Source organism: Ursus americanus, chromosome 35 (genome assembly GCF_024610735.1).
Source record: "Ursus americanus isolate L20-20 chromosome 35, mUrsAme1.1.p, whole genome shotgun sequence".
Taxonomy (NCBI): domain Eukaryota; kingdom Metazoa; phylum Chordata; class Mammalia; order Carnivora; family Ursidae; genus Ursus; species Ursus americanus.
Window position 1 is genome coordinate 5,449,221 of NC_142161.1, and position 26,217 is coordinate 5,475,437.

The window sequence follows — 26,217 nt, forward strand, 5'->3', positions numbered from 1 at the left end:
AGGGGACTGCCTTCCTTCCCTCCATTTCCCAAGGGGGTCTCCCTTGAAAACAAAGTCATCATATCTTAGGCCCTGATAAAAGCAGAAAGGTCAGCTTTCTGCCAGCACCCAGAAAACACTCTGATGCCGTCTGTGACCCTGGTCATTCTCAGGAGATGAAGATCCCCATAAGTGGGAGGGTTAAGTCATTCTTTCTGAGGGATGACTGTTGTTTTGGAGAGCCTCAGACGGGCTCTGTTTTTGGGAAGATGGTAGCCGAAGTGGCAGCAGGGTACTTTTTGAATCTCTCCCATAAAGAAAGAGCCACTAGGAGAAAAACCAAGAACCCATGTGCAACATCGGTAAAAAACCCAGGGTGTCAAGATAGGGCTCACAGACCCCCAAATATGAACAAGTAGGAATGAACCAGGGATGCTTCAAGACCCACATAACATCAGCACCTGCACGGAAGGATGCAGAAGGAAGCAAGAGCGCATCTGAGGGACCTGAGAACAAGAGAATCCCAGAACTGTCTACAGGTCTTGGCTGGAAAGCATGGGTCAATTTGACAACAGGGAGGGACCCGACAGATCATTCCCCAGCCCTCATGGCGCCCATGCTGCCTAGGAAGCACAGAGTAGGTGCTTATTTAGTGTTCATTAAATGAATAAAGGTCAAATGACATTTTCCTAGCCATTCCTTTCCAATATTTGTGGGTGGGGAGAAGGAAAGGACAAATCTTTATTTTGAGTCATGTGGCTACAATTCTTTATGCTTCCAAAGCGTGCAAAATACTGGAATCAGGCAGGGAGGCTGAGCTTGTGAAGAAGAATCACTCCTTTCTAACACACTCATGATCACACTTGCATACACAGACACTCAGTGTAGCTTGGGAAGAAGCATCCTGCTGAGAAGCAAGGAGAAGGTGATCTGCAGCTATACCAGAAGCTTCTGACATCAGTTGGCTCCAGTCATATCAGAGTCTTTTTTTTTTTTTTAAGAGAGAGAGAGAGAGAAGGGGCAGAGGGAGAGGGAGAGAGAGAATCTTAAGCAGGCTCCACACTCAGCGCTGAGCCCAATGCGGGGCTCGATCTCACAACCCTGACTGAGATCGTGACCTGAGCCAAAATCAAGAGTCAGATGTTCAACCCACTGAGCCAGGCAGGCGCACCCAGAGTCTTTTTATTGGGGATCTTGGAATAGAGAGGATGGGTGGGGGTCTCAGCCTAGGGTGGCCGAGGGAGGGCCAGTTCGTGTCAAATCTGTGTTCAGGAAGTAGGTGCACAGCTGCCCTTTGCCTTTGACCTTGATGATGCCCCGGCTGTAGCAGGTATAGCCTAAGGACTGCAGCACCCGGGCTGTCTCTTCAGTCACCTGTGATTGAAAGGGTGTGAGTCTGGAGTGTGGGGGTAGCCCTATCCTATCTCCCCACCCCATGTCTCCAAGGTGGCCTCCTTACTTGGATCTTGCCCAGGACTCCCGTACTTTCCATGCGGCTGGCCACGTTCACTGTGTTGCCCCAGATGTCATACTGAGGCTTCTGGGCCCCAATCACTCCAGCCACTACAGGTCCGTGGTTCAACCCTGACAAGAGGTGTGGTAAAGAGGGGCCCTGGGAGGTGGCCGGGGAGGGGGGAGTTTAAGGAGAGAGAGGGGAGGAGGAAGCTCCAGGACTTAGGGTGAAGAGCCTGGAGGTCTTAGAGGACAGGAGGATGGGTCTGGAGTGCTGTGGCTTAGGGAAGGGGTAGCTGAGCCCCAGAGCTCCTGGCCCAGCAGCTTCAAGCTCCACCCCCAGGGATGAGGCTGGAGGGGGTCCAGGGGTGAGCTGGGGAGTACCTAACAAAGGACTTGGGGGAGGAAGAGCCTGAGAAGGTGAAGAGGAAGTCCCAGGCTTCCCCAGCAAGGGGGGGCCCTCACCCACACGCAGGCGGAAGTTGTTGAATGAGTGCTTGTTGATGACATCCAGCTTTGATCCGAGGGCCACTGCGAACTCCACCATGGTGCCCAGGTGGCTGCAGCTTCGCTCGGCATCCTAGCAAAGGGCCGGCCCACCGGGATGGGTCAGTGAGGGCCCAGCAGCGCGAGCCCGGATGGGGGCTGGTCGGTAAGGAAGGGGTACTGCACCTGCTGTGCGTCCTGTCCGGGGGTGGCATTTAAGCCCGTGGCTGCCATGTAGGTGCTGCCGATGGTTTTGATCTTCTCCACGCCGCTAAACTTGGGCTTTGAGAGCAGCTGTACAGAAAGAAGGCTGTGTCCCTGGTCTTTCTTGCTCTCTCCCTCCTCCCTCTCAGAAGCCCAGCCCCAGGCCTTTGGAGATGAAAGGACTAGGTTGTGGGGTCAGGGAGTGTGGCAGGAGGGAGAGTGGATCATGGGCAGAGTTGCCGGAGAGCTGGGGATCAGAGGAGGAGCGGCAGGGCCAGGGAGAGGAGGATGGGCCCCTGGCTGGAGAGTGAGCAGGCAGGAGGGACTGCTGGGAAGTTCTAGCACCCAGGACAAAGGGTCTGGGGGACCCTTGGGGTTGTCACCTCATCAAAATCAGCGATGATCTCATTGAGCAACCGCAGACACTCTAGACCCTCGTGGTTGATGTTAGATTCAGAGTAAAACTCCTTAAAGTCTGGAACTGAGGCGAAGAGGACACAGACACACTCGTAGGACTGGTGGTAGAGGTCCTGGAGGGTGGGAGGCTGGGATGAGGGAGCAAGCCATGTTCTTTCCCCCTGGGGGTCTGCATGGGCCCCCCTCCCTGTGTCCATACTCTTACCCCTCTATTTAAGAAGGATTGGAAAGGAGGAAGAGGGGTAGGGCCAGGTTATCCCAGGGATGTGTGACTCAGGAGTCAAAGATTGAGTCTCATTATGATTCCAGGAGAGACAGGGGTTTGGAGTCAGGATCACCTCACAGCAACGTGTTAAGAACTGGGGTCATGTCAGTGGGAATCGTCTTTCTATCCTATCCTACTGCTGAAGGGCGTTAAGCCAGTTAGGTCCGTTTACAAAGATAGCTACAATTTGGAAGATAAAATGATAGGGGAAATGGAACACAGGGAAAATAAAGGTAAGATAGTAAAGATGGAATCCTATTTGAACTTGGTTCACCAAAGGGGTGACCCGGAGTCCTTTTTAGTCCTCGGTTCTGGCTCGGGGCATTCTAGCAGCCAGTGTGAAGACAGAAACAGGAACAGTTACAAGAGTCCCAGTGTAAATAAGAGAAGAAACCAGGAGAAGTAGATCTGCTGCTGACTTCGAGGGAAGGGAGCAACTGGTGGGGGCGTACAGCTGCGAAATAGCCCCTGACCTGTTTCTTTGAACATTCATCAGCCAGGTCAAGAGTATCTGCACGGCAGACAGGGAGAAGTGCTGGCAGTACAGATAAAATGATGCCAACATGTGGGTGACCTTCTCTGCTGGTCCGACTAGAGCACATATGAGAATGGAGATTAACATCTACCAGTGGAAATTCCTGTGGTGTTAGAAAGTTCTATATATGTGATGTCTGATATGACAGCCACTGGCCATAAGCAGCTCTTAGACACTTGAAATGTGGCCAGTGAGGCTGAGACACTGAATGTTCCACTTTAATTACTTTCAATGTAAATAGCCACACATGGCTAATGGCTACATCCTGGAGAGTGCAGGTCCAGAGGGCTGGGTGGACTGTGTCCTCCACACAATTCCCATCAACAGTCGAAGAAGCTTCTGGAAGGTATGGAGGGGCCATGAGTTGGAGAAGACACTCCTTCTAAGTAAGCACTTGGAATGCAGAGGTTCTGTGCTCAGGAGACGAAGCCTAAGAGCTTATGAAAGTGGAGGTACCTACCTGACAGGGGCAGGGACCCGGGCAGCCACCCAACCCATTGTGGACGAGTCCAGAGACGATGGGCCGAGGGCTAAGATTTTCATCCAGAATTAGTGCCTATGGCATCTGGAGCTCAGGAGTCAGGGGTGGGAGTCACCTCGTTGCGCCGGTTCTGGCCAATGAACTGGGGGGCCACGTGCGCAGGGAGCACATTCTCCAGCAGCAGCCGAGTCAGGTTCTCCATGGTCTCTGTCTCCTCCTGCTCCTGCCGCAGCTTCTTCTTCCACAGGAAGTCCAGGCGGCAGTAGTACTCATTCTGGCAGGGTCACCAGGGGCCCAAGGGGAGACACAGTGCAGGGGGAGCCTCAGCTCCTGAGTGTTCACCCCCCCCCCCACTCCATGATGGCTCAAACCACACCACTCCCCAATCTACAGAGAAAGCTCAAGGGCCAACTGTCCCTGGGGAGGCTACCTTGAAACTAGATTCAAACTAGGGTAGACAGAATTGGCAGCAGATTCTTTCTTATGGGTGGTTTTCCTGGACGTGGGGTGGGAGGGAAAAGGGAGAATTTGAGGGCACCTCCCTTGGGGAGTGAAGGAGAAAGAAAAGGAGCAGGAAGTTTCGCTTAGAAGCTTCCAGTGGGCACACCATTTGGGCTCAACCCTGGAGATGTAAGATTGAGGGAAAGGGTGAGAAAGACCAAGTCACAAATATGGGGGCCCCCACCTCCCCCTTCAAAGGGAACCTCTGGAGGGCGGAGCTGGGTGACTTACCTGCCGAGCCAGGACAAGGAGGGTGAAGAAGAAGATGAAGAAGGAGATAGCTCCCATCAGTTTGGGCTCCTTCAGCACCCCTGGCCTGAGGAGGCCACATATCAGGGTTGCCCCTTGCCCTGCCCCTTCCCGATGGCCTTGTCCCTAACCCCAGCGCCCATGTAGCCGTCAGCCACCCTCCCCCTTTCAGGTCAGTGAGGTGAGGAGAGCTCTGCTCTGCCCCCAGAGGGCCTGGGCGCCTCTGTCCAGTGGCCGTACGCACCTGGAGTCCAAGGGATCTGGATAGAGGCGGGCGATGAGGCAGTCGGACAGCCAGGCGTGGGAGTGCAGGAAGAGGGAGCAGGAGACCCCCAGCCATAGCAGGAGCAGCAGCAACTTCAGCTCGAAGCTCATGTGCAGAAAGAGGGAGCAGGACAGGAACCCCAGCACGCAGCAGTGCATAGAGTACTGTGGGGCCGGGCAGGGTGGTCAAGGGGGGCCATATGCCACAGGCAGGGGTGGGGACTATCCCAGGGCTCCCGTCCTGCCCCTCCCAGGGCCCGGGTCCTATCTGGGGGACAGGGGGTGTCATACACACAAACATACACCAAGTGTGTTTTTTGTCTGTCCCAATCCAGAGGATGGGGGTGGGGGAGGGGCCAAGGAAGGCTCTGGAGAAAGAGATTCAGGGCTGTGGGGAAGACTCACTGGGACGCTGATGAGAGGCAGGGAGCCAGGGAGCTCCCAGGAGACGTTGGAAGCCACGGAGGACACATTGGAAGCCCGGGAAGGGCAGTTTGTTGCCGCCGGTAAGAAGAACTGCGGAAGGAGGTGAAGAGCTGAGGTGGGCGGGCGGCTCCCGGGGCACAATGGTGGCTTGAGCTGGGTTTCAGCTGACCTAGGGCTGAGTGAGGGCCAGCCTCCTGCAGTGGGGTGGATTCTGCTATTTCTGGCTGGTGAGGGAGCCTTAGCGCTGGGGTCCTCGCTGGCTGGTCAGGGATGGGAGGAGTGGGTGTCCTGGGCTCTAGTCTGCCAGCAGACCCACTGTGTGATCGCTTGCCAGCCACTTAACCTCTCTGGGCCTCAGCTTCCTCTTCTGTGACTTGGCTGGGGGATGATTCCTAAGGTGTCTTTCAGGGACAGAATTCTAGGAGTGATTATGAGTTCTGAAAAATCCGCCAGACTCAGCTACAATATCACGGCGAGTGAGCTGAGCAATGCAGATCTGCCCACATAGAAAAGATAGGAAGGCTGTCCACCAGAGTGTTATAAACATTTATGCAGGCGGCAGATTACTTGTTTTCTTTATATTTGTCCAACATTGCCCGAATCCCCTGGCCTTAGTCCAGCTGCCCTCCCAAATCCAGGGGTCCCCTGTCAGCCTCTGCTAGGTCCAACAGGCCCTGAAGGGGGTGCATAGGGCCCCCTCTGCCCTCACCAGGCTGGTAATAGCCATGACAAAAACGAGGAGGATGGTGGCAGTGCCCAGGGCAACTCGGAGTCCGGGCCGTGTGGCCACCAAGCCAGACAGTGCGGGCAGCCAGTGCAGCATCTTGGGACCTTTCAAGACACACTTCTGTGGAAGAAGCACAAGCAGCTTAGCCATGGGGCTGGGGCACCCCCCCGCCTCAGGCCAGGTAGTGGTAAGGGCCCAGCCGACCACTTCCACCCCCCAGCCCACCTCACCGTCAGGTGCTCTGAGAAGCAGACGAAGAGGAGGAGGAGGAAGAGGAGGAAGGTGATGCTATAGGTGATGGCCAGAGCTGGCGGCCTGAAGGGAGACAAGACTGAGTGAGGCCTCGAAGGGTCAGAAGATGCTCCGTGTGCCGGGCGTGTGCTGTGCACCCCGGTTGGGAGATGTGGGGAGGAGCAGTCCTGGGGATCTGAACTGGCCCCCAGTGGGGTCTGGGCCGATAAAAGGCATTGCATACCAGTGATCCGGGAAAGCTGAGGGGGTCTAGGGCAGTGGTGCGGGGGCAGGAACTAATGAGGTCGGGACAGTACTGATGGGGGCGGGGGCTCACGAGGGGGCTGAGGCCGCCTTAGGCCAGCCTTTGGGCCTTCAGGCCAAAGCTCTTTCACCTGGCTGAGTTTTGGACAAGCCCTTGCAGCCCCTCCTAGCCATGGACTAAAAATGAGGACCTACTTTCTAAGCTCATTTGCTGTGAGATTTGGGCTCCGCAATGAAAACAGAACCTGCTTCATGGAAAAGTTGTTAGGACCCAGAGACACGCACGTGAAAGTGCTCGGATTATGTAGAAAGTCCACAGGATGTATGACAGTAAAATGAAAGCTGTGATTATCACTGCTTCCCCAGAACACATACTTCCTCTGTGGCTCCGTGTCTGAAGCCAAGGGGAAGTGGGTAAAGGAAGAAAGTGTGGGTCAAGGATCAGCAGGAGCTTGGTGGTCTGTGTGTGAGGCTCAGGGTCGCCCTTGCCTGGGGCTCTCACCTGTTGGCCACCAGCATCTGGATGATGAAGTTGGAGAAGAAGACCAGGAAGGTGCAGGCCGCATAGTATTTGAAGGCGGGGAGGGCAGAAAGTCGATACTGGAAGGACAGGGGTCAGTGTGGCCACAGGGGCCACCAGGGCTGCCCATCACCCTGGCGGTGTCTGTTCCAGGCAAGGAGCGGGAGACCCAGCCTCACCGCCCTGCCCTTCAGTTCAGTCTCAGCCTCTACCGGTTCTCCGAGGAGCCGCCCTCCTCCCTCCCATCCCCACCTAGTAATCCAAGCTATAGAGTGACGTCCATTTGGAGAGAGTCACAAGCCCCTCACCCCCAGGATCACAAACTGAGTAGACCGACCACAGGGCTTGCCCGCTCCCCAAGGCCAAGGAGCTAAGGTTAGAAAATTCTGCGCTGCCATCCCCCACACCCACCTCTTTTTCCAGCTCCTTCTCTCTGAAGTACAGTGTCAGTGGGTTGAAGTCCTTGGACTGCTTCCACTGCCTGGTGGGAGGTGGGGGGCAGTGAGCTCCAGAGAGGAAACGGAAGGGCGGGGCAGGTTGGGGGAGATGGCCAGGTGTGTGTTTCCCTGGGCTGGAGCAGGGAAGCGGCTCCCTTCCCCTGGGTCATCAGGGGAGCACATCCGTTCCTTACGGCGGGGCCCAGCCCTCACGCCCCTCCCGGCTGCCTTCTGTTCTCCATACTTCTGAGAGTTGAGCTGTTCGATGACCTGGAAGAACTTGGCGTCCCCAGTGTCCAGGTCCTCATCTAGTCCCCGGGGGGTACGGCTCCTGCACAGTGAGAGCCCAGCCTGTCACCATAGGAGACCCTGGATAGCGTGTGGGCGAAGCAGGGGCAGCCCCCCTAGGGAGGATGGAGGCAGGTCGCCCAGAGAGCCCCACTGTCAGAGTTGCTGGGGCCTCCTCACCGGTCCAGGCTCCACTGGGGGCTGAAGGAGGCCAGGGCCTTCTCCTGTCGGGAGAACACAGCGAAGGGGGAGATGAGGCGATGCTGACCATCCTTGAAGCCTCTCTGCAGTGAGGCATTCCGTATCTACACACATCCTGGGCCTTTAGCAACTGCTGTATTTCCCCTGCCTGTAATGACTTCCTCTTTCCATCAAATCCTACCTGCCCTTAAGGGAAGGGTCAAACCACATTTATTCCTTAAAGGTTCTTCTGGACTCTTTAGACACCCAGGGTCCTTATGCTCTCATTTCCTCAGCTTCTACCACTTATGAGACAAGCCTGTAGGCTTGAGGGGTGGTCATCTTCCCTAAGGACTGAACAAATCCCAAAGGCGGGGACTTGCCCATCACCCCAGCATGCCAAAAAATCCTCATTGGTTTAAACTCAAGTGACGATGGCGAACATTCTGACTCCCTTGTGGTCAGGCTGAGCTGGGAGGTGGTGGGAGCAAAAACAAAACGAGAAGAAAGGGAACGAGGAAGGAAGAGAAACAAACCTGGTCACACTCATTCTTTTCTGTAGTAAAAGGAAGGCTCTCTGTGTGCCAAGATATGAGAGCAAGCAGACGAGTAAAGCGGGTGAGACAAGCCCCGGGAAAGAGAACGCAGCGCAGCGGCCACTGCCCAGGGCCAGGGGTCTGGTGACTGTTCTTTCCTGCTCCCTTGGTGCATGTGAAGGCACCAGGGTCACAGGGGGGCCACCTCATCCCCCCAAACCCAAACCTGGCATATGGGAGAGGGAGAGGGGAGGAAAAGGGGGAATGAGAGGGATGTTCTAGGTATGAGGCCATCTATGCATCTAGGTCTGAGCCTAACTGTTTTCAAGTTACCTACCTGCCTCTCCACCTTGCTCAATGCCTGTATGTTACTGAAGGCAGGGAATGTGTTTTATTCATTTCTGTCCTCTCAAGAACTAGCCTAGCACCTGCCACATAGTAGGTGCTTTAAAATTGTGGCCGGGTGCGTGGATGGATGGATGGATGGTATATCCTAGCACCAACACTGCCCACCCCCACACCAGAGGTCCCCATTGTTTAAAGGTAAGCTGTTGTGATTCTCAGGATTTCTAGCATTGACTGAGGGACTTCAGGGGCTGGGAAGTGAATTTCTGGGCTGGTGAGGTCCTGCCTCGGGAGATACGCTTGAACTAGGGGCTCTTACTTCTCCACCCTGACACTTCTTAGCCTACACACTACTGGGGTCTTGGGGAGGTCTGGCATGGGTTCTGGGGGGCATCTCACCACGGGCATTGCACGCAACACTATCTCACAGTCCCTGGGCTCCCACCAAAGCCCACCATCTACTCTACCTCCCCCTGGGGGACTCCCTCCTGCAAGAGTCAGCAGCGTCTTGGATTCTTTCTTCCTCTCCCTCCTGCCTGCTTAGCCCTTCTGACCTTGCCCCTACTCTACGTTAAGGCTCTGAATTAGGTATTCTCCTGAACCATGCTGCCAACGTCCCCCCACTCCACAGTTCCCACTGATCTCTGGCCTGCTTTCCTGATGGGTGGGTGGGGAGGGGAGACAGAACACAGAAAGGGTACTCTGAAGTCATGCCACATACACAACTGGGTCTACCCAGTAGAGAAGATTCTGAGCAGAAGATCTGCAGAAAGGAGGCTGGGAAAGTTTTGGGAAGATCAGATCAAATGGAGAGAGCAGGCTGAGGAAACTACTCCTGGGGCAAGTCTTTGGGGACATGGCCTCAGTCTCTGCAAGAGGGGTCTCTGGCTGCTTGCCACCAAGCACCAACCCTAAAAGCCTAAAGCTGGTGGGGGAGATAGAAGGCTCCTATGATGACCCGAAGGGGCCGAGCACAGGCTCAGCCAGTAATCCACCGTCCCCTCGTTTCCTCTCTTCCCTCTCTCCCCGACCCCTGCCTGCTCAGGGTGACGGCCTTCGAGGCCATGTGAGATTTTCACGTCACCTCATTTTATCCTCATACACATGCTGGAGAGTCGGGGCAACAACTGATTTGCCCCCACCTTCCCAGTCCTAGTGGGGATTAAAGAGAGTGTGCAGTCTCAGGAATGGAGCTGGACTGGCTTCGGACCCAGGAGAAGTGGGGCCTATACCTCTGTGGTACTAATGGTAGGGGGTTCCCAAGTGGAGGTTGGGGAACAATGGACATAGATAGGGTCTACGGGATTTTGCATCTCAGCCGAGCTCAAAAGGCAGTGATCTTTGCCATTTCTCTGGAAGGAAGGGCAAGGAAAGGCCTGAACCAGCGACCAGTACAACCAGACAGTTCAAGACCTCGGGATGTCATCAAGGGACTCACTGGTGGTGAGGGCGGGGAAGTTGGGAGGGGCACTGGGAGTGAGGTTAGTAAGTACTGGGGCTCACGAGGGAGGTGCACTTACCGGGAGAGGGGTGGAAGTGGACACAGGGCTCTCTAGGTGGCTCAGATGGGCAAAAGGCTTGGCCGCGCCCCAGGACTCCAGGTAGCGGGTCATCAGCAGTGATGGGCGCATCTGGGGGCCCTCGAGAGAGGACAGCAGCCCTCCCGCAGTGCCCTTCTCATCCTCCTCCTCAGCCTGGGGCATATGAGGGCTGAGAGTCAAGATCACAAACGCCTTCTACATTCTCCCCACACTCCTTAGAAGGTTGGGGCTCCTCCCCCTTGACGCACACACTGAGACCCAGGAATTCAATCTCTGGCATAGGAGAAGAGATCAGGCCGGTTGGCCATGGGTGCTTCAGGTGGGCCAACCCATGGGGTGCAGGCTGGGCTTTTACCCGGGGGTCGATGACTAGGTAGGTGGGCTCCCCTAGCTCCCGAAGGTATGGGTCCCGGTGTTCCATCGATGCATCTTCCACAGCATAGACCCCGGCCAGCAGGGCCAGGGTAGCCCCTGTAATATGTACTCGTCTGGAAAGAGGGGGCAGCGAGAGTCAGGAGGGAGGGCCTGCAGACCTCTCCTTTTCCCCCAGGATCCTTCCTGGAGGTCTGACTTTAAGCAAGGCCCTGTGCTCCAGGAGGTGTCTCCTAGCACCCCTCCCTGCACACCAGGGTCTCCCTGAGCCCCAGGTGGGATTTGCTCATTTTAGGGAACTGTGAATCATGTGGCAGCATGTGGGAGGCCCAGCTGGTTTCTTCCTGTGGCCTCCTGCAGCCCCGCATCTCACCCTGGCACGCCGCCCGCCTCCATGTGGTTGGCCAGTGTGACATCATGGGACCAGACATCATACTGCCACTTCTGCAGCCCAATGACTCCGCAGAGCACACTGCCCGAATGCACGCCCACACGCATGTTGATGTCCACGCCAGTGGCCGCCCGGAGTTTCCTGAGCAGGGTAGGTAGGGGACAGTCTGATTGCCGCCTTCGGCCCTACGCATGCCACCCCCCTCGCTCTCTCCAAGAGGACCTCCACTACCCTGCCTGCTCCTTGCCCACATCCATCCCTTGGTACCCCTCCTTCCCGCCCACCTGAGCTGACCTGATGGCCCGGCACATGTCCAGCCCCATGCGCACGCAGTTGATGGCGTGGTCTGGCAGGGAGAGCGGTAGACCAGAGACACAGTAGTAACAGTCTCCCAGGATCTTGATCCGCATGCATTCATGCTCCTGGGAGTGTGTGTGTGTGCAGGGGGAGGGGGGGCACCTGGTTAGAGGTCAGAGGAGGCACGAGGGAGCTGGGACAAGTGGGAGCAAATGTGGTATTCCGGAGGAACTTCTGAGGCTGGGAGTCTCTGGGTCAGATCTAGGGATTCCCTTAACTTGATATGGGGCTGGCTGAGGTCTGTGGCTCTCCCCCAGCTTTGGCACGTGTAGGGTGTGTTCAGATTTGAGCAAGACTGCGGTTTTCTGGGGGCGACTCAAGATTAGGTTGGTTGGTGGCGTCCCTGGTGTCTGAACAGGTGGCTGGGCTGGCCTGGGCTGATGTTGTACAGGGCAGAGATTTCCCTTGGAAGGGGCCCCTGAGGTTAGAATGTCTGGAAATCTCTCTAGATTTGGTGGTAGTGTCCAGAGACCCCTATACTGGGGGCTCTGAGCATCTTTGGGGGTGTTGTTGTGGGGGCATTGTCGAGAAGTCTCTCCAGGTCTGAGATGAGCAGCTCCATGCCTGGGGTTGTTTGAGAGGGTTTCCTACCTCCATTGGAATATCTTCCATGGGAACACATGCGCTCTGAAACGGGCCTGGGATCTAAGGTGGCAGGAGTTTCCCTTGGAAGGGGCTCTCGAGGGTGGGGCATTTGAAGGGCCCCGCGTAGGGAGGGAGGGCCCCTCTGACCTTGGCAATCTGGTCGAACTTGCCGAAGAGCTCGTTGAGCATGAGCACCAGCTCCTTAGGGGAGCACTCACTGGCCAGCCGTGTGAAGCCCACGATGTCAGCATACAGCACGCTGGGCAGGCAGATGATGTCAGTGGGGCCAAGGTCTCAGGCCACGCCCCCCTCCCCTCTGGCCATCCTCTCTCCTACCTCACTCCCTGGTGCCTCTTGACATAGAGGCTGTGGAAGTTGTTGGTGCTCTCTGGCCGGGACCCCTGTCCAGCCTGCAGCCGTGCCATAATCTCTGCCTTCATCTCTCGGGCCAGGTAGGCAGGAAGAATGGACAAGAGAAGGTGTTCCTGCAGGAGATCACTATGAACACCCACCCTCTTGCATCCTGAAGCCAGGAGTCCCAGCCTCCTGACCATCTAGGAGCTCACCCACTTCTCCAGCCCCACCAGATGTGACCCAGAGTACTCCCCCAGATCCTCCCCATCACACAGAGCTGGGCTTCAGCTCCCCATCCTGCACTAGTCACTTTTAGGCACCGAACTCCCGGCACCAATGCCAGAATTAGAGTTCTTCGTTTAGTATCATAAAAGTGCTTTTACAAGCTTCTGGGTTTTGAGACTTAACACAACTTTCCAAGGTGGGCGGTAGCCACATTTTACAAAGGAGGACAGAGAAGAGCAAGTAACCTGCCCAAAGTCATTCGGCTTGCAAAGGAGCCCTGTTGTGTGATATAAACAACTTTCTCAAACCCCGGTCCCGCCCAGCCTCCCAGGCCCCGCGGACCTGGTGCTTCTTCTCTGTGTCCAGCCGCCGGCGCGAGTGCAGGGAACGAAGAGCCTCCCGGAACGTGGCGCGCAGAGCGCGCTCCATCAGCGCCTTGTGGTACGCTCCGGCCACGTTCCCGCACAAGAACAACACGGCGTTCGCTGCCAGCTGGGGGAGAGAGTCAGCCTCAGAGGGCGCTGGCCGCAGGTGGTGGGGGCAGTGGGTAAGCGTGTAGCTGGAGCTGGTCTCCAAGAGGGTTGAGGAGGACTCCACAGTTAGAGACCTGAGTACGTCCAGGCAATTGGGGCCACACTGCTGAGTCCGTAGGGGGCGTTTCTCCTGCCCCAGGATCTCTGCTCTAGACTCAGTTGTGCACCAACAAGGCCCTTAGGTCTAGCAACCCTCGCACACACGTTTCCTCTGCCTGGAAAGCCACCCCACCATCTACCCCCTCTGCGGCCCCCGCAGCACAAAACTACTCAAGCTCCGATTTTTACATTCTCTGTGACGGTTCCATCATCCACATCTGTCCCCACAGCTCTGGTCCCCTGGTGAAGTCCCTTCCCCGGGGGGCCCAGAGGCGGCTTCAGGTGTCTGGAGCATCGTGCTGCAACGAGGTACCAGCGCCATGAGGACACCATCTGGGTGTATGTGTTTGCACCCTGCTCCTAGCTTGGCGCCCGGCCAGGGAGTCACAGCTCAGCGGGCGGTTGGCGCATGCTCAGAGGAATCGACGGCGAACCGCGGAGCTGACCTTGGGCGCAGCGGGGCCCCGGGGGCAGCGTGTGCAATGCGCGTTCTCACCTGCGGCAGCAGCGCTGGCCTGGAGTCCGGCTGAGGCCCAAGGTACAGCCCAAGGGCCAGCAGGTGGGAAAGCGACGAGGCAAGGCCCGCGGCGGCGGCATCCCGCATGCCCAAGGGCAACATGGCGTACACGGTGAAGATGACGAAGAGGAAAAAGGACACCTGGGGGGAGGGGCACGGGGAGCTGCTGGCAGCTCTGGGCCCGGGCATCCTCTTGCCCCCTGCTCCACCTGCCGCTCCTCTCACCTGGTCCCAGGCGCTCACCAGGCCCCCGGTGAACAGGAAGCCATGGCCTAGCCCGAGTAGCGCGGCCCACACGAGGACCGACAGGGGACGTGTCCAGCGCTGCAGTCGTTGCTCGCGGGAAGCCAGGCCCAGGAGCAGCGAGAAGCCACCGAGCGCACACAGCACGGTGGTCAGGAAGCCCCGGTCTGAAGCTAGATCCTGTGGGGAGGGGGTGCTTGCGGCAAGACTGGAGTGCAGAGTTTGGGGAGCTCCTCCAAGTTGAAAACAGGCAGCCCCCCAGGGCCACTTCCGACGGTGTCTCCAACTCAGGTCAGAAAAGGAGACAGGGCACCTGAGCTGGCCATTCAGTTAGGCTGAACCATAGGAAGTTGCCAAGAAGCTGTTTTGAATCTACAGAGCCTGCTATCTCGTACGGTTCAACCTAATAGCTCACTGGCAGCCGTGCTGGAACCTTGGGCCATCTACCCAGAGCCTACCCATATGGCGCGTTTGTGAATCCGTGACCTTGCTGAGCTCGTTTTCTCATCTGTCAAACAGGAATTAGAGCACCATCCTGGGGTCCTGAAGCAAGTGAAAAACCCTGCCTCACAGAAGGCACTTAGGAATGAGTGTACCCAAATCTGGCCAATTTGCTCAGGAGATTCCCTGCCCTGGGCACAAGTCTGGGTGTAATCCCCTCTCCACCCCAGCCCTAAGAAGTGCTCCAGCAGCAGGGGGCACCTGGAACCTCTTCGTGGCAGGTCAGGGGGGAGCCCTACACTTTCACCACCCCCTGTGGGCATCGACCTCCTGCTGCTGTCCCTGCCCTGTGTCCCCACCTCTTCCTGGACTTCGAGGTGGCCCAGCAAGAATTGGTCAGTTTGGTGGCTTCCCCAACTTGCCTCCGAAAAGTGAAAAAAAAACTTGGAGCAAGATATTTCCAGAAATGGAATTGAAGAACCCCTTTCTCCTAAAAAAAAGAAACTGGAAATGGCTTTATCTGAGGACTAAACGTGAGTGGGCTGGAGGATGCCTTCTGGGAGTCTATGGGTATGACTGCCCCACAGCCCCTATGAGAGAAAGAAAACCAGGAAACGGATTCCCACGGGGCCCAGTGTAATTTCCCTTCTGGAAAATTGGAAAACCTGGTGTTGAATTTACTCTAGAACCCGTAGATCACAGGTCTGTCAGTACCCTGAAAGAAATTAAAAGCACCCAGGGCTCAGCTTTCTCCCAGCGGCCCAGCGACTGTGGCCCAGAGAGGTGCAGTGACTTGTCCAGGATCACCACATTTCCTAGCAAGGCGTGGTGCTCCTTTCCTGGGTTCCAGCGAAGAATGCAGGTGGCAAAGAAGACCCCTCCCTAAATCCCTACCCCGAAACCGCCCTCTAGGCGGTGACCCTCCCGCCACCCTCGGGAAATAGCCCCCGCCCCACCAGAAGCACCCCCGCTCACCCTGCCGCTGGCGGAGGCGACAGCCAGCATCGCCAGGAGCGCACAGAGCACAATCACCAGCAGCAGAAGCAGCAGTGGGTACTGCTGGCTCAGGCTGTAGTAGGTCTCGTAGAAGAGGTCTTCGCTGGGGGGCGGCCGGGGACTGAAGAGGCGGGCCATGGTCCCCCCTGCCCCTTGCTGTGTCGCCGGCGTGGAGGGTGGACCCCGGGGCTGGGGAGGGCCAGATGCCGCGTTATCGAGTGTGGCCGCTCTGGGCCCCAGCCGTGCCTCTCTCCCTGGGTCCAAGCCACTTCCACCCTGTTTCCCCAGCCTCGCGGCAATCCCATCTGCCAGGCACTCCCTGTGGCCTCCCAGCCTTTCCCCAGTTGGTTGTGAGAAGACTGCCCCAACCTTCGCTCCTCCTCCCTCAAACCCAGGCTGCAGAGGTGCCCTAGCAAAAGCCTCGTCTCCGGGTGGGGCAGGATTTGGGGTTGAAGCAAAGGAGCCTCAGGTTCCTCTTACCCCCCAGACTCACTGCCCGCGATGCTGCCGCGGCTTGAGTGGGCGAGGCCCGAGGACGGAGCCCGGGGCAGCTGGTGGCGTTGTCCTGATGGAACACCGAGAAAAACTAGTGGCTCAGAGCCCTGGGCGGCAGGCTCTTCCCTCCCGGCGCCAGGGCCCCCCTCCCACTTCCCCGACAGGACTGCCCGGCCCCTTCCCGTGCTGAGGCAGACTCCGCAGGCCTCCTCCCTCCCTCATTGTCTCCCCTAACACTGTCGTTGCCTTTCCGCTTTGGTCCCCTCGAGAAAGGGGAATGTGAACTGTGGGAGAGGCGAGGGGGTGGGGGAGCCAGGCTGAGCAGCAAGTGTCAAAATGGGGGTGGGACCTTTGCACAGCGGGACCACGAAGGAGCGCTGGAGTGAAGTCTGGCAAGAATGTAGGGAAGAATGCCGGCGAGTTGGGGCTAGGATTTAGGTCGGGATGGGGCTCGGGGGTGGGGTGGGGGGCACGCGTGTGCCTGTTGCCCTCTCCTCCTGCCTAGATGCAGCTCTGTGGATGGAGCCGTAGCTTTCCACTCCAGACACCTGCTGAGGGTCAAAGGGCTGGGCGAAGGAAGCAACGTCCGCAGGGATGCAGGTGGTGAGTGCTTGTGGTGGAGGGAAGTAAGTATGCGAGCTGACCTCTGAGAGGCTGGGGGCATTGTGCGGGGCAAGAGATGTCTTCCAGTGCCCGTGGAGAGCCCTCTCCCCAGGACCCCACTGCGGCCCAGTGGGTCTCTGTAGCGCAGAAGAAAAGGGGGGCAGTGAGACTATCCCCAGAATTTTGGTTTAGGGTGGGGTCTCACCCGATCTAGAGGAAGTGCTCCGCCCAGAGATCAGAGTGGCCCCAGGAGCCAGGCCTCCGGGATTCCTTCCTGCCGCCAGCTGGGCCCTGACCTTGTGTGCCACGCCGCTGCCCACCCCCAGCCCCGAGCATCCCGCTTCCGGCCTCAGCTAGACGGCAGTGTCTCCGCCTCCCTCCGAGTCAGCTCGGCAGTCTCCCATCCACGTCTCCACCGCCGGCCCCTGGCCTAAGCCTTAGCCTCCCAAGTGTGGCGCTTTGGTTAAAAATCCACCACGTTTATTGACTTCTGTGTGCACAAATCAGTTGGCCTTCAAAGAAAGTCTCAGCTAATTGCCTCACGTCCAAGAGGTAGCTCAGAAGTTGCGTCATACTAGCCCCGCCGCCAGCTCCAGGCTTCTTGGTTCTTGCGGCCTTCCTCTCCAACCTACTTGTGGGGGGCAGGTGGCCAGCCTCGACCCATGCCCCAGGGCGCCAGGCCTTGCGTGGGCAAGGCAGTTCCTTCTTGTATGACCAAGTAGTTGTTGTCTCCCACCTGCACCGCATGGCTGTCACATATGGTAACAGGGTTACCTTTAAAAGAAATTGTGGAGTTGGTGGGACAGTTGGTTAAGAAGTCGGGGAAACTAACTCAAAATTAGGAGGGGCAGCGGCACCTTGTGTCCATCCTCGAGAAATGCAAGTGTGGCGTCTCTAGGGTGGCCCGTGACAGTGTCAAATGTGCCTTGGGCGTTCGCCTTTGTGCTGCGCCTTTGGAACTGGGTTTGCAGAAGCTCAGAAGGAATGGCAACTAATGTCTGAGACCCTCATGTTTGGGTTTTTCTTCTAGGAGCTCTTCTGGACCAACATTAACAGTGGCGTAAGTTAGGGGTTCACAGAGCTGGTTCTGGGGAAAGTCAGAAGGCCCAGGGCAAATGCAGGCTTTGCTGTGTGACCTCAGCTGGACCCAGTCCCAGAGGGTGTCACTTTCTTCATTTATGACGTGACAAGTTTGGGGTAGTTGGCCACTAGCCCTTTCTCCCTCCCACTACCCAGTGTACCCTGAATCTATAGACAGTCTTGAGGAAGAAGCCATTGGAAGAACTGAGCATAAGAAAGGAAGGAGTGAGGAATAGGTACCTGGTATTGGATTGGCCCGTGGTGCCCTCGGAGACCAGTTGATGCCACGTCTCTTAGCCCCCTGCGAACAACACAGCTCTCTTAGGCTCCCCATCCTGGAGCCGGTTCCCCTGCTGCATCCCCGATAGCCCCAAGTTTTCCCTGGCAAGGGGGACAGGATTCACAGCAGTCCTAGTGCATCCTCTAGTCCTGCCAGTGTCTCACCTGACTCCCTTCAGGTCTAGGACCTGGGGTCCAAGCCAAGTTGGGGCCGGGCATCTGATTTCTGAAAGGTGAAGTCTCTGGAGTCTGGGGAGATGGGGCTGTTGAATCGGAAGGTATCCCTGCTCTCCGGGCGGGCTGAACCTTGTCTCCCTGTGCCCTGATCCTCTCAGGAAGGTTTGTACATTTTTTAGGAACAGAGTTGGGGGACTCCTTCAGACTTAGTTTGTTTAACATCTCAGTGGCTATGATGTCATGGCTTCCTGTGGTTCCCCTAGGGCCTTCCGTTTCTGTCCCTCCTGGGCCTGGCTTAGGCGCAGACGACATCCTGTTGCTGCCCTGGTTTTCACACAGGAACTTCTTCACCTGCAAGGACATGGGGAGCTTTCTGGGCATGGAGCTGGGAGAGCCAGCCTAAACCCAAGGGAGGAGTCTCTTGGTCCATAATCTATTACCTGGGAACTCAGTGGTGAGGTGGGGAGAGTGAGGACAAAGATTAAGGCACAAAGAACAGTGGCCAGTGGGGAGTCATCGAGTGGGCAAGGGAGGCATGTTGTGCCATCCTTGCCCAGCTCCTGGGTTGGGGGGTGGCACTGGACACTCACCGTGGAGACTGCGGCATCCATCTCCTTGTTTACCAGATTGAGGGCTTCCTCGGTATTTGGTCGGCATTCTGGAGACAAGGCAGAGTGGGTGGAAGGCAGGTGAGCCAAACTTTCCCAGGGAGAAGTCCCCTGCTGATAGATCCAGGCCCACCCTAGCTGCCAGCTAACTGGCCAGTTCACCTTGGAAGGAGGGCCTGTCCCTGGGGTCCTGGTTCCAGCAGTGTTGCATTAACTCCTTCAGTCCTTCCAAGCCAGGAGTCTCAGGGCTGGGCTGGGGCAGCTTGGTCAGCGGGGGCCGGATCTGCCCCTCACACCCTGCTTCCTGCTGCAGTGATGACTGGAGCACTACTGGGGTGGGGGTGGGGGATGCAAAGAGAAGACATTCAGGATATGAGGGGCTACTTGCCCCATCATGGAAGGGGGAAAGGAGTGCAGTCCAAGGGGAGGTGAGGAGAAGGTCAGGCAGTCTGAGTGGGTAAGCTGGAAGAAGAGGGTTTGGAGGCTTGCAGGAGGAGGGCACCTGGAGTTAAGAATCCCAGTGTCTGCCCAGAGTCTTACTCTCATCTTCTCTTCCAGCTAGCACTGCCCACATTAGGATCCCGAAGCTGCAGGAGACACAAAGCTGAAGCCTGGCCCAACTGCTGGCAGAGATTCCTTTCCCATATATGGTCCCCTAGAATGGCCCAGACAGGTACAGAAATTTGGAATGTGTGTTTGGAGTGGGCACCTTACCTGTAGACATCGCTAGCCATGGAGGCCTTCCGGTTTACATCAGCCAACAGTTCTGGGGCCAAGTAGGCTGGGGCCGACTCCCCAGAGCCAGCTCCTGACCTTGAGCCTCTATGAAATGTAGCCAGGCCAAAATCTGTCAGCTGTAAAGGGAAGGAAGAGGAAGAGGGTAGAGGATGGACAGGACCAGGCAGCTTCCAGAATCCCCCCTCCCACCACAAGGTGCAGGTCCAGCCTTATAAAGAGGGTTTTGAGGGTTAGGGGAATGATAGGACCAGTGGGGCCCTCGGGTTGGAGGTCTGGGTCCCCTCTATGGGGGCTGGGTTAAGGTCTGAGTCCCCTGGGCTAGGTCAGCCGTGGGTCTTTGGCCGGACTGGTGGGTGGGTCTGTGGAACGGACCATATGGGTCAGGGTCACTCACACCTGGTATGGTAGGGGCTAAAGCTCCTGGCTGGGCTTTGACCCTCGGGCAGCCCTGTGACCCTCGGGAGATGCTGAGGGTACGGAGTAGACAGGGCTGCAGCAGGTGGTGTCCAGAGGCTGGGCTGGGATATGGACAGGCTGACCTTGGCGTGCAGGTCTGAGTCCAGCAGGACATTGGAGGGCTTGAGGTCCCGGTGCAGAAGCACGGGGTTCTGGCTGTGCAGATAACACATCCCCAGCACCAACTCCTGCAGCAGGCGGCAGAGGAGAGGCCAGGGCCGAGGACAGTGGGGCTGCAGCAGCCCTGCCAGGGAACCATTTTCCATGAACTGAGTCACCAGAGCTGGCCCGCAGGTGGACTCCCACCGTAGCTTCTGGGTGACCCCCAGCAGGAGCAGTATGTGCTGGTTATGCAGACTTGCCATGGCCTTCACCTCCCTGGATATCGCCTCCCTACACTCCAGGAAAGAGTTGGAGTCAAGCCCTCTCCTTCTGGAAGATCCTTCCCCTCCCCATTCAGGCCCAGCAGCGGCCCCTCCTTCTGGGGCCGACACCCCCTCCCCCCGCAAGGCCCATGGCTCAGGTCACTCACCCCTTCAAGATCTTGACCGCCACATCTAAACCCCACGTCCTGTGTCGCGCCTGGAACACCACCCCGAACCTGCCTGCGCCGATGAACTTTGGGTTCTCCAATTCTTCGACAGACACCAGGGAGGCTGGGGTACCGCTGGGCCTGAAAGAGGGGGCTTGGTCTTCCAGCTGCTCCCTGTACAGCCCCCACCTCCTTGAACCCATGGTCAGTTCAAACTCTAGCTCTCCCGGCACCCTGCCCCCCCCGCCTCGGGGGGGGGGGACCCATTGTGCGTGTCTCCCGCCCTCCACTGACCATAACTTGCTGCCAGACATCCGGCTGGAAGGTGCAAGTCCACACGGAAGGAGTGACTTCTGCGAGCCCGGTTTGTGGCAGAGAGGGGCAGGGGGTCGTGAGAGGGGTCAATCCCTAGGTCACCGCACGGACTCTGACTCCGGGTTTGCTCCCCTACTCAGAGTGACTAGACCACTTCCTTCTTGGGCGGGTGCGTCTACGTCCCGCCCCAGCGGGGAGGGAGACAGAACGGAAGCCTTGGCTCAGCCAGGGGCATCTGACAACGCTGGGGACACTGAAGGCAGAGTGGAAGCCAGGGCTTGTCTTTTCTAACTCATGTTTCCTGAGCACCTGCTGCGTATCACAGCAGCTTAACTGTCATTGGGCACTTAGGGTGTCACAGAAGGAGTCCTTATCTTCCAGGAGCCCGCAATCCACCTCTGCAGCCGGTGTCTCTCCCTTCTCCCACAGGATTTCCGGCTCCACCTTCGCCCTGGCCTGGGGTGGGGAGGGGATGGTGCTGAGGAGGGTTTTATGTTGCTAGCGCTCAGCAATCCCCCAAATGCCCTACGATCATAACTAACAATTCTATAAAGCTCGAATGTGCCAGGTACCTGTATTCGCTTATTTGATGCTCACATCAACCCCGAAGGGATTGGTACTGCTTTTATTACTTCTTTATGGATGAGAAAATAGGCACTTAGGTACTTAAGGTAGCCTAAGTACCTTGCCCAAGTCAGCCGGGAGCTGACTTTAAGCCTAGCTCAGAACCATCAGGTGTTCCTGTTTTCAGATAGGCTTCCGGGCTCTGCCTCCCAGCTGGCCCTAAATGTGGCTAAAGAAGGTGAATAGTGTAGTGAAGGGTCCCTGACAGCTATTGTTGCTGGGGCAAGCCCTTGGCATTGGTAGTGACTTGACTCCCAGGGCATGGTGGTCGGCTAGATGAACTGGCCCAGCCAAGGGCATCTGGCATTGTGGTGGACACTGGGGGGAAACGCATGCCTGCCCTCTCCCCTGACACCAACTCTTCCATGCAAATCCCCTGCTTAACACGTGTTCCCAACCAGCATATACTCTGGACAAGGGCCTTTGGGAACTCAGGAGTTTGGGGAGCCTTAAGGATTTAGGGGAGACAAAAGGTGTCTATGTTTTATCCACTCTGTACTCTCCACTCTCGGGCTGGCTATCCAAGGCCTGACCATGGCTGGACATTGTGGAATCTCTATGTGGCCAGTCCCGGGTGTTCAGTCCTTCACGGGGAGACCTGGTTCTCACTGGAAGGTGATCACCTTGCTATACACTTTCCATTCTGTCCAGTGGTCCATGGGCTCTGCTGGATGGAGCAGAAGTGGCCAACAGTTAGCTGTGGTTTCTGGAGCACCTGGAAACTCAAGGAGCCATCCCATGAATTCTGATGGAGTCAGTGTGTGCGATTTTGGAGCTATTTAGGGAATTCTAAGACTGTAGTGTGTTTTAAAAGCCAGGACCCAGTAGGCAGCCAACAAATATTTGTTGAATTGAATTAATACATGAACAACCAAGACTTTTGGGGCTTCCTTACAACTTGGATCACTCCAGCTGGAGCTCCATACTCATTGGGAGGAAAAAGGAGGTTGAGCTTCTCTAAGGTGTGGGGGCTCTCCCCTGTGAACCCACCTGAAGTCGACTTTATTGTAGAGACAAGGCAAGTGCGGCAGGTCCTCAAGTCCAGTCGGGAGTCAAGAGCCACCAGACAGGGCAGCCATCCTTTTCATGGTTCTCTCTTGGGAGAAGACCCTGGGCTCCACTTGACGGGGAACAGCCAGAAAGGCATTAGAAAGGTGCTCACCAACCTTTTTATGGCTAAATAGCTTCAGATTGGGATAAGGCCCTCGGCATCATGGGTAAGGAGCTCTAAGGCGTGGGGTTGGGGAGTGTGCCAGAGCCTGTACTATTTTTTGACTCCAAATAAATCAAACCCATTCAAAAGAAGGAGGGGCAGAGAGAGGAGCCTGGAGTGAGTGCCGGAGAAGACCCTCTGCTTCTGGGTGGGGGAACCTGGCGAAACAGAGTTGATCCCAGGGTTTTGGAACTGTGGCCTTTCCTGAGGCCTAGTGCCGCTGACCCCTAACAGAGCCTCTGCCCCAGGCTTCTGGAGTCTGTTTAGGTGTCTCTCATCCCTTCAGTTCTTTGCTCTTGATTGTCTTTGGTTATCTTCAGCACATCCCTAGTAACTGCTTTGGGTCCCTATCCTTAGTTGTGGGGGTGGGAGGGCAGACGGTGTAGTTTCTTTTCTTACATATTCTAGCCCTAACTAATTCTTATCTGTCATTTGATTAAGAGATTCCAATTATAGATCAAATGGTATTAATTGAGGTGATGGTAAAAAGGATTATGGAGAATTTTCATTTTCCTTAGTGTTTGAATAGTTTATATTAGCATATATTACTTTTATAAACAGTTAAAGAAGGAAGAAGATCATATGTATGCAATAATTTAGCTGTAAGGATATTCACTAAAGTGATTAACGCAGTGGAAAAAATAGAACCCTAAATATCCAATAACAGGAAAAAGATTATACATAAATAAATATATATTGTAAAGATTATAAATAAATTATGCAGTGGATGACTACGTAGCCATTAAAATGATGCTCTAAACCTATGTTTATTAATATGACAGGTGTTTATCATGTATCACATGTGAAAAAAACAAGTTATAAAGCAATATGTACCATATAATCACATTTTTGTTTGTTTTAAAAATTCTCTTCCAGTCGTATGACAGAGTTCTCAAAAGCCTCCCATAGCAGGATACCTAAATGCTACATAAAACATAATCAACACATTAAAAAAATTCCTTAGTAAGCTCCAAGAAAAGAAAGGTAATCTCCCAAGGGTAATCTCCCTGAAACTAATAAAATAAACCAATACAAAACAGAAAGTAAATAGTAAGTAAACAGCAAATCAACTAACTAAAAGCGTAGAGTTTTGGGGACTGGGAAAGGGATATGGAAGGTTGGGGGAGAACCACAGAGTGAGCCAGTCATAGTGCCTAGGAAGATGGAAGAACTAATTGTGAGACACCCTATTCCCCAAAAAGCTAGACCCTCAAATGGGCTACATTCTCAGTGGAAAGGAAAAAGTCCACCAGCTTACAAAGCGAACTTGGAAGGAAGCTCGTCTGGGCTGCAGCACTTGATGTTAAAATTAATTAAAAAAAATGTTGGTTTCCATGTGAGATCTGCTCTCACGAGGATCTGTGGTTGAATTTTTACTCGTCCTTTGATCAATAAACCATAAGCTGAAACATTTAAGTGGCCCCAGATTGTTAATGCCCTCCAGAATCTGGCAGAAGCAAACTGAATCCTCCTTAGAGGAAAGCATGCTGAACTCAAGCTTCTGGATTAAATTCTGCCAAATATAGACTCACACAAAAAAATTCTAAATATGTAAGGATTCAAAGTACCATGATGGAGAATCAGCAAGAAGAAAAATCGACAGGTTTGGATCTTTAAGGAATTCAGAATTTGGAGTAATCAGATGAAGAATCTAAAGTTTCTGTGAAATGTTTAAAGAGATAAAAGACGGAATAGAAAAAAAAATGAGCAAGGAATAAGAGATTATGTAAAATGCCCAGATAGATTTAGGAAAAAAAAAAAAAAAAGAACATCAGGAAATTTTTAAAAAGTATGTAACATTAAAATTGGTGTTGCAATGCTTGGTTAAATAGAAAACACAGCTGAAGAGAGAAACAGTGTACCCAAAAATGGATCAGAAGAAACTCTCCAAAATGCCACAAAAAGAGAGAAGCAGATAGAAAAATGGAGAGACAAAGAATGAGGAGGTCTCACAATTACCTAATTGGATTCCCATGAGGAGAGAAAAGGGAAAAAAAAAAGTTGAGGCAAGGCAATATTTGAGGAGAAAATGGCCGAGATTTTTCAAGATTAGATGAAAGTCAAGAATCCACTAATATGGAAGGGACAGTGTATGTCAAGAAGGATAACTCTAAAGAAATCCACATCTAGATAGATACATTTCAGCACGACTGCAGAATCGGGAAGAGCAGGAAACAATCTCACAGGCTAGAGAGATGACACAGATCACCTATAAAGGAACACAACGGAACCAGTAGCACGCTTCTCGGCAGCCACAGAGGAAACCAGAAGATCCTGGAATGACTGACCCTGGTAAAAGAGAGGGGAACAAAGTCTGTCAACATAGAAATGTATACGCAGAAAAATTATTTCTTTCAAGAGCAACAAAAAAGATATTTTCAGGGGCGCCTGGGTGGCACAGCGGTTGAGCGTCTGCCTTTGGCTCAGGGCGTGATCCCAGCGTTATGGGATCGAGCCCCACATCAGGCTCCTCGGCTCCTCAGCTATGAGCCTGCTTCTTCCTCTCCCACTCCCCCTGCTTGTGTTCCCTCTCTTGCTGGCTGTCTCTATCTCTGTCGAATAAATAAACAAAATCTTTAAAAAAAAAAAAAAAGATATTTTCAAATAAATGAAAACTGAGTTTAACATTAGACTCCTCCCTAAAATTCTAATGGATGTGAACCTAGAAGATAAAGAAAACTTACGTCAGACAGAACATGTGAAATGCAAGAAAGAAGAGCAGTTTTCCCAAAAATTCAACCACAAAACCAATCAACATCATACCAGGCCCATAGAAATGGGAGGGTGCGGCTCAGCTAGCTGGCTCAGTGAGGGGAGCATGTGACTCTTGTTCTCAGGGTTGTAAGTTCAAACCCCACAAAGGGTGCAGGGATGACTTAAAAAAAACCAAAATCTTAAAAAAAAAAAAAAAGATAAAAAAAAGATCTGCTACCAACAAGTCCAGTTCTGGGTATATACCCAAAGGAACTGAAAGCAGGGACTGATATTTGTACACCAGTGTCTATCACAGCATTATTCACAGTGGCCAAAAGGTAGGAACGACCCAAATGCCTATCAATGGATATGGTATATACATATACGGCCTTAGAAAGGAATACAATTCTAATATATGCTACAATGTAGATGAACCCTGAAGCTGTTACGCTAAGTAAAATAAGCCAGTCACAAAAAGACACATATTGTACAATTCCACTTACATGAGGTACCTAGAATAATTGAATTCTAATTATTAGAGACAGAGGGAGAACGGTGGTTGCCAGGGGCTAGGGTGGGGAGGAAATGGGGAGTTACTGTTTTATAAGTACAGAGTTTTAGTTTGCGAAGACGAAAAGATGGGAAGTTTCTGGAGATGGTGATGGTTATGCAATAATGTGAATGTACTTAATGCTATTGCACTGTACACTTAAACATTATTAAAGTAGTACATTTTATGTATGTTTTTATTTTTTTTTTAAGATTTTATTTATTTATTTGACAGAGATAGAGACAGCCAGCGAGAGAGGGAACACAGCAGGGGGAGTGGGAGAGGAAGAAGCAGGCTCATAGCGGAGGAGCCTGATGTGGGGCTCGATCCCGGAACGCCGGGATCACGCCCTGAGCCAAAGGCAGACGCTTAACCGCTGTGCCACCCAGGCGCCCCTATGTATGTTTTTAAT

General features: G+C 54.5%; 2 protein-coding genes across 6 annotated transcripts; both read right to left on the reverse strand.

Moving 5' to 3' along the window:
- Window positions 1-1,132: 1,132 nt before the first annotated feature.
- On the reverse strand, window positions 1,133-16,070 carry ADCY4 (adenylate cyclase 4). Of its 5 annotated transcripts, none has more exons than XM_045802652.2 (27): window positions 15,922-16,070; window positions 15,421-15,630; window positions 13,987-14,184; window positions 13,741-13,902; window positions 12,955-13,104; window positions 12,370-12,518; window positions 12,181-12,292; window positions 12,040-12,093; window positions 11,386-11,513; window positions 11,074-11,232; window positions 10,684-10,816; window positions 10,308-10,481; window positions 7,907-7,950; window positions 7,683-7,769; window positions 7,413-7,482; window positions 6,984-7,081; window positions 6,217-6,301; window positions 5,969-6,106; window positions 5,239-5,349; window positions 4,814-4,998; window positions 4,552-4,636; window positions 3,935-4,093; window positions 2,505-2,651; window positions 2,104-2,211; window positions 1,897-2,011; window positions 1,439-1,563; window positions 1,133-1,353 (listed from the first exon to the last, which is right to left on the reverse strand). In XM_045802652.2, exons 2-27 carry the CDS (start codon window positions 15,577-15,579, stop codon window positions 1,201-1,203), a joined length of 3,288 nt encoding a protein of 1,095 aa, XP_045658608.1. In that variant the 5' UTR covers window positions 15,580-15,630; window positions 15,922-16,070; the 3' UTR covers window positions 1,133-1,200. The 5 variants fall into 5 exon arrangements, with proteins under 5 accessions (XP_045658608.1, XP_087715196.1, XP_045658609.1 ...); XM_087859070.1 differs by having other exon boundaries at window positions 15,935-16,033; XM_045802653.2 differs by lacking the exon at window positions 12,040-12,093.
- Window positions 16,071-16,750: 680 nt separating this feature from the next.
- RIPK3 (receptor interacting serine/threonine kinase 3) lies at window positions 16,751-20,969 on the reverse strand. The gene is made up of 10 exons (XM_045802650.2): window positions 20,704-20,969; window positions 20,410-20,550; window positions 19,961-20,270; window positions 19,398-19,537; window positions 19,224-19,270; window positions 18,846-19,013; window positions 18,666-18,733; window positions 18,064-18,426; window positions 17,860-17,920; window positions 16,751-17,313 (listed from the first exon to the last, which is right to left on the reverse strand). The coding sequence occupies exons 1-10, from the start codon at window positions 20,721-20,723 to the stop codon at window positions 17,168-17,170; spliced, it is 1,464 nt and encodes a 487-aa protein (XP_045658606.2). The 5' UTR covers window positions 20,724-20,969; the 3' UTR covers window positions 16,751-17,167.
- Window positions 20,970-26,217: the final 5,248 nt, after the last annotated feature.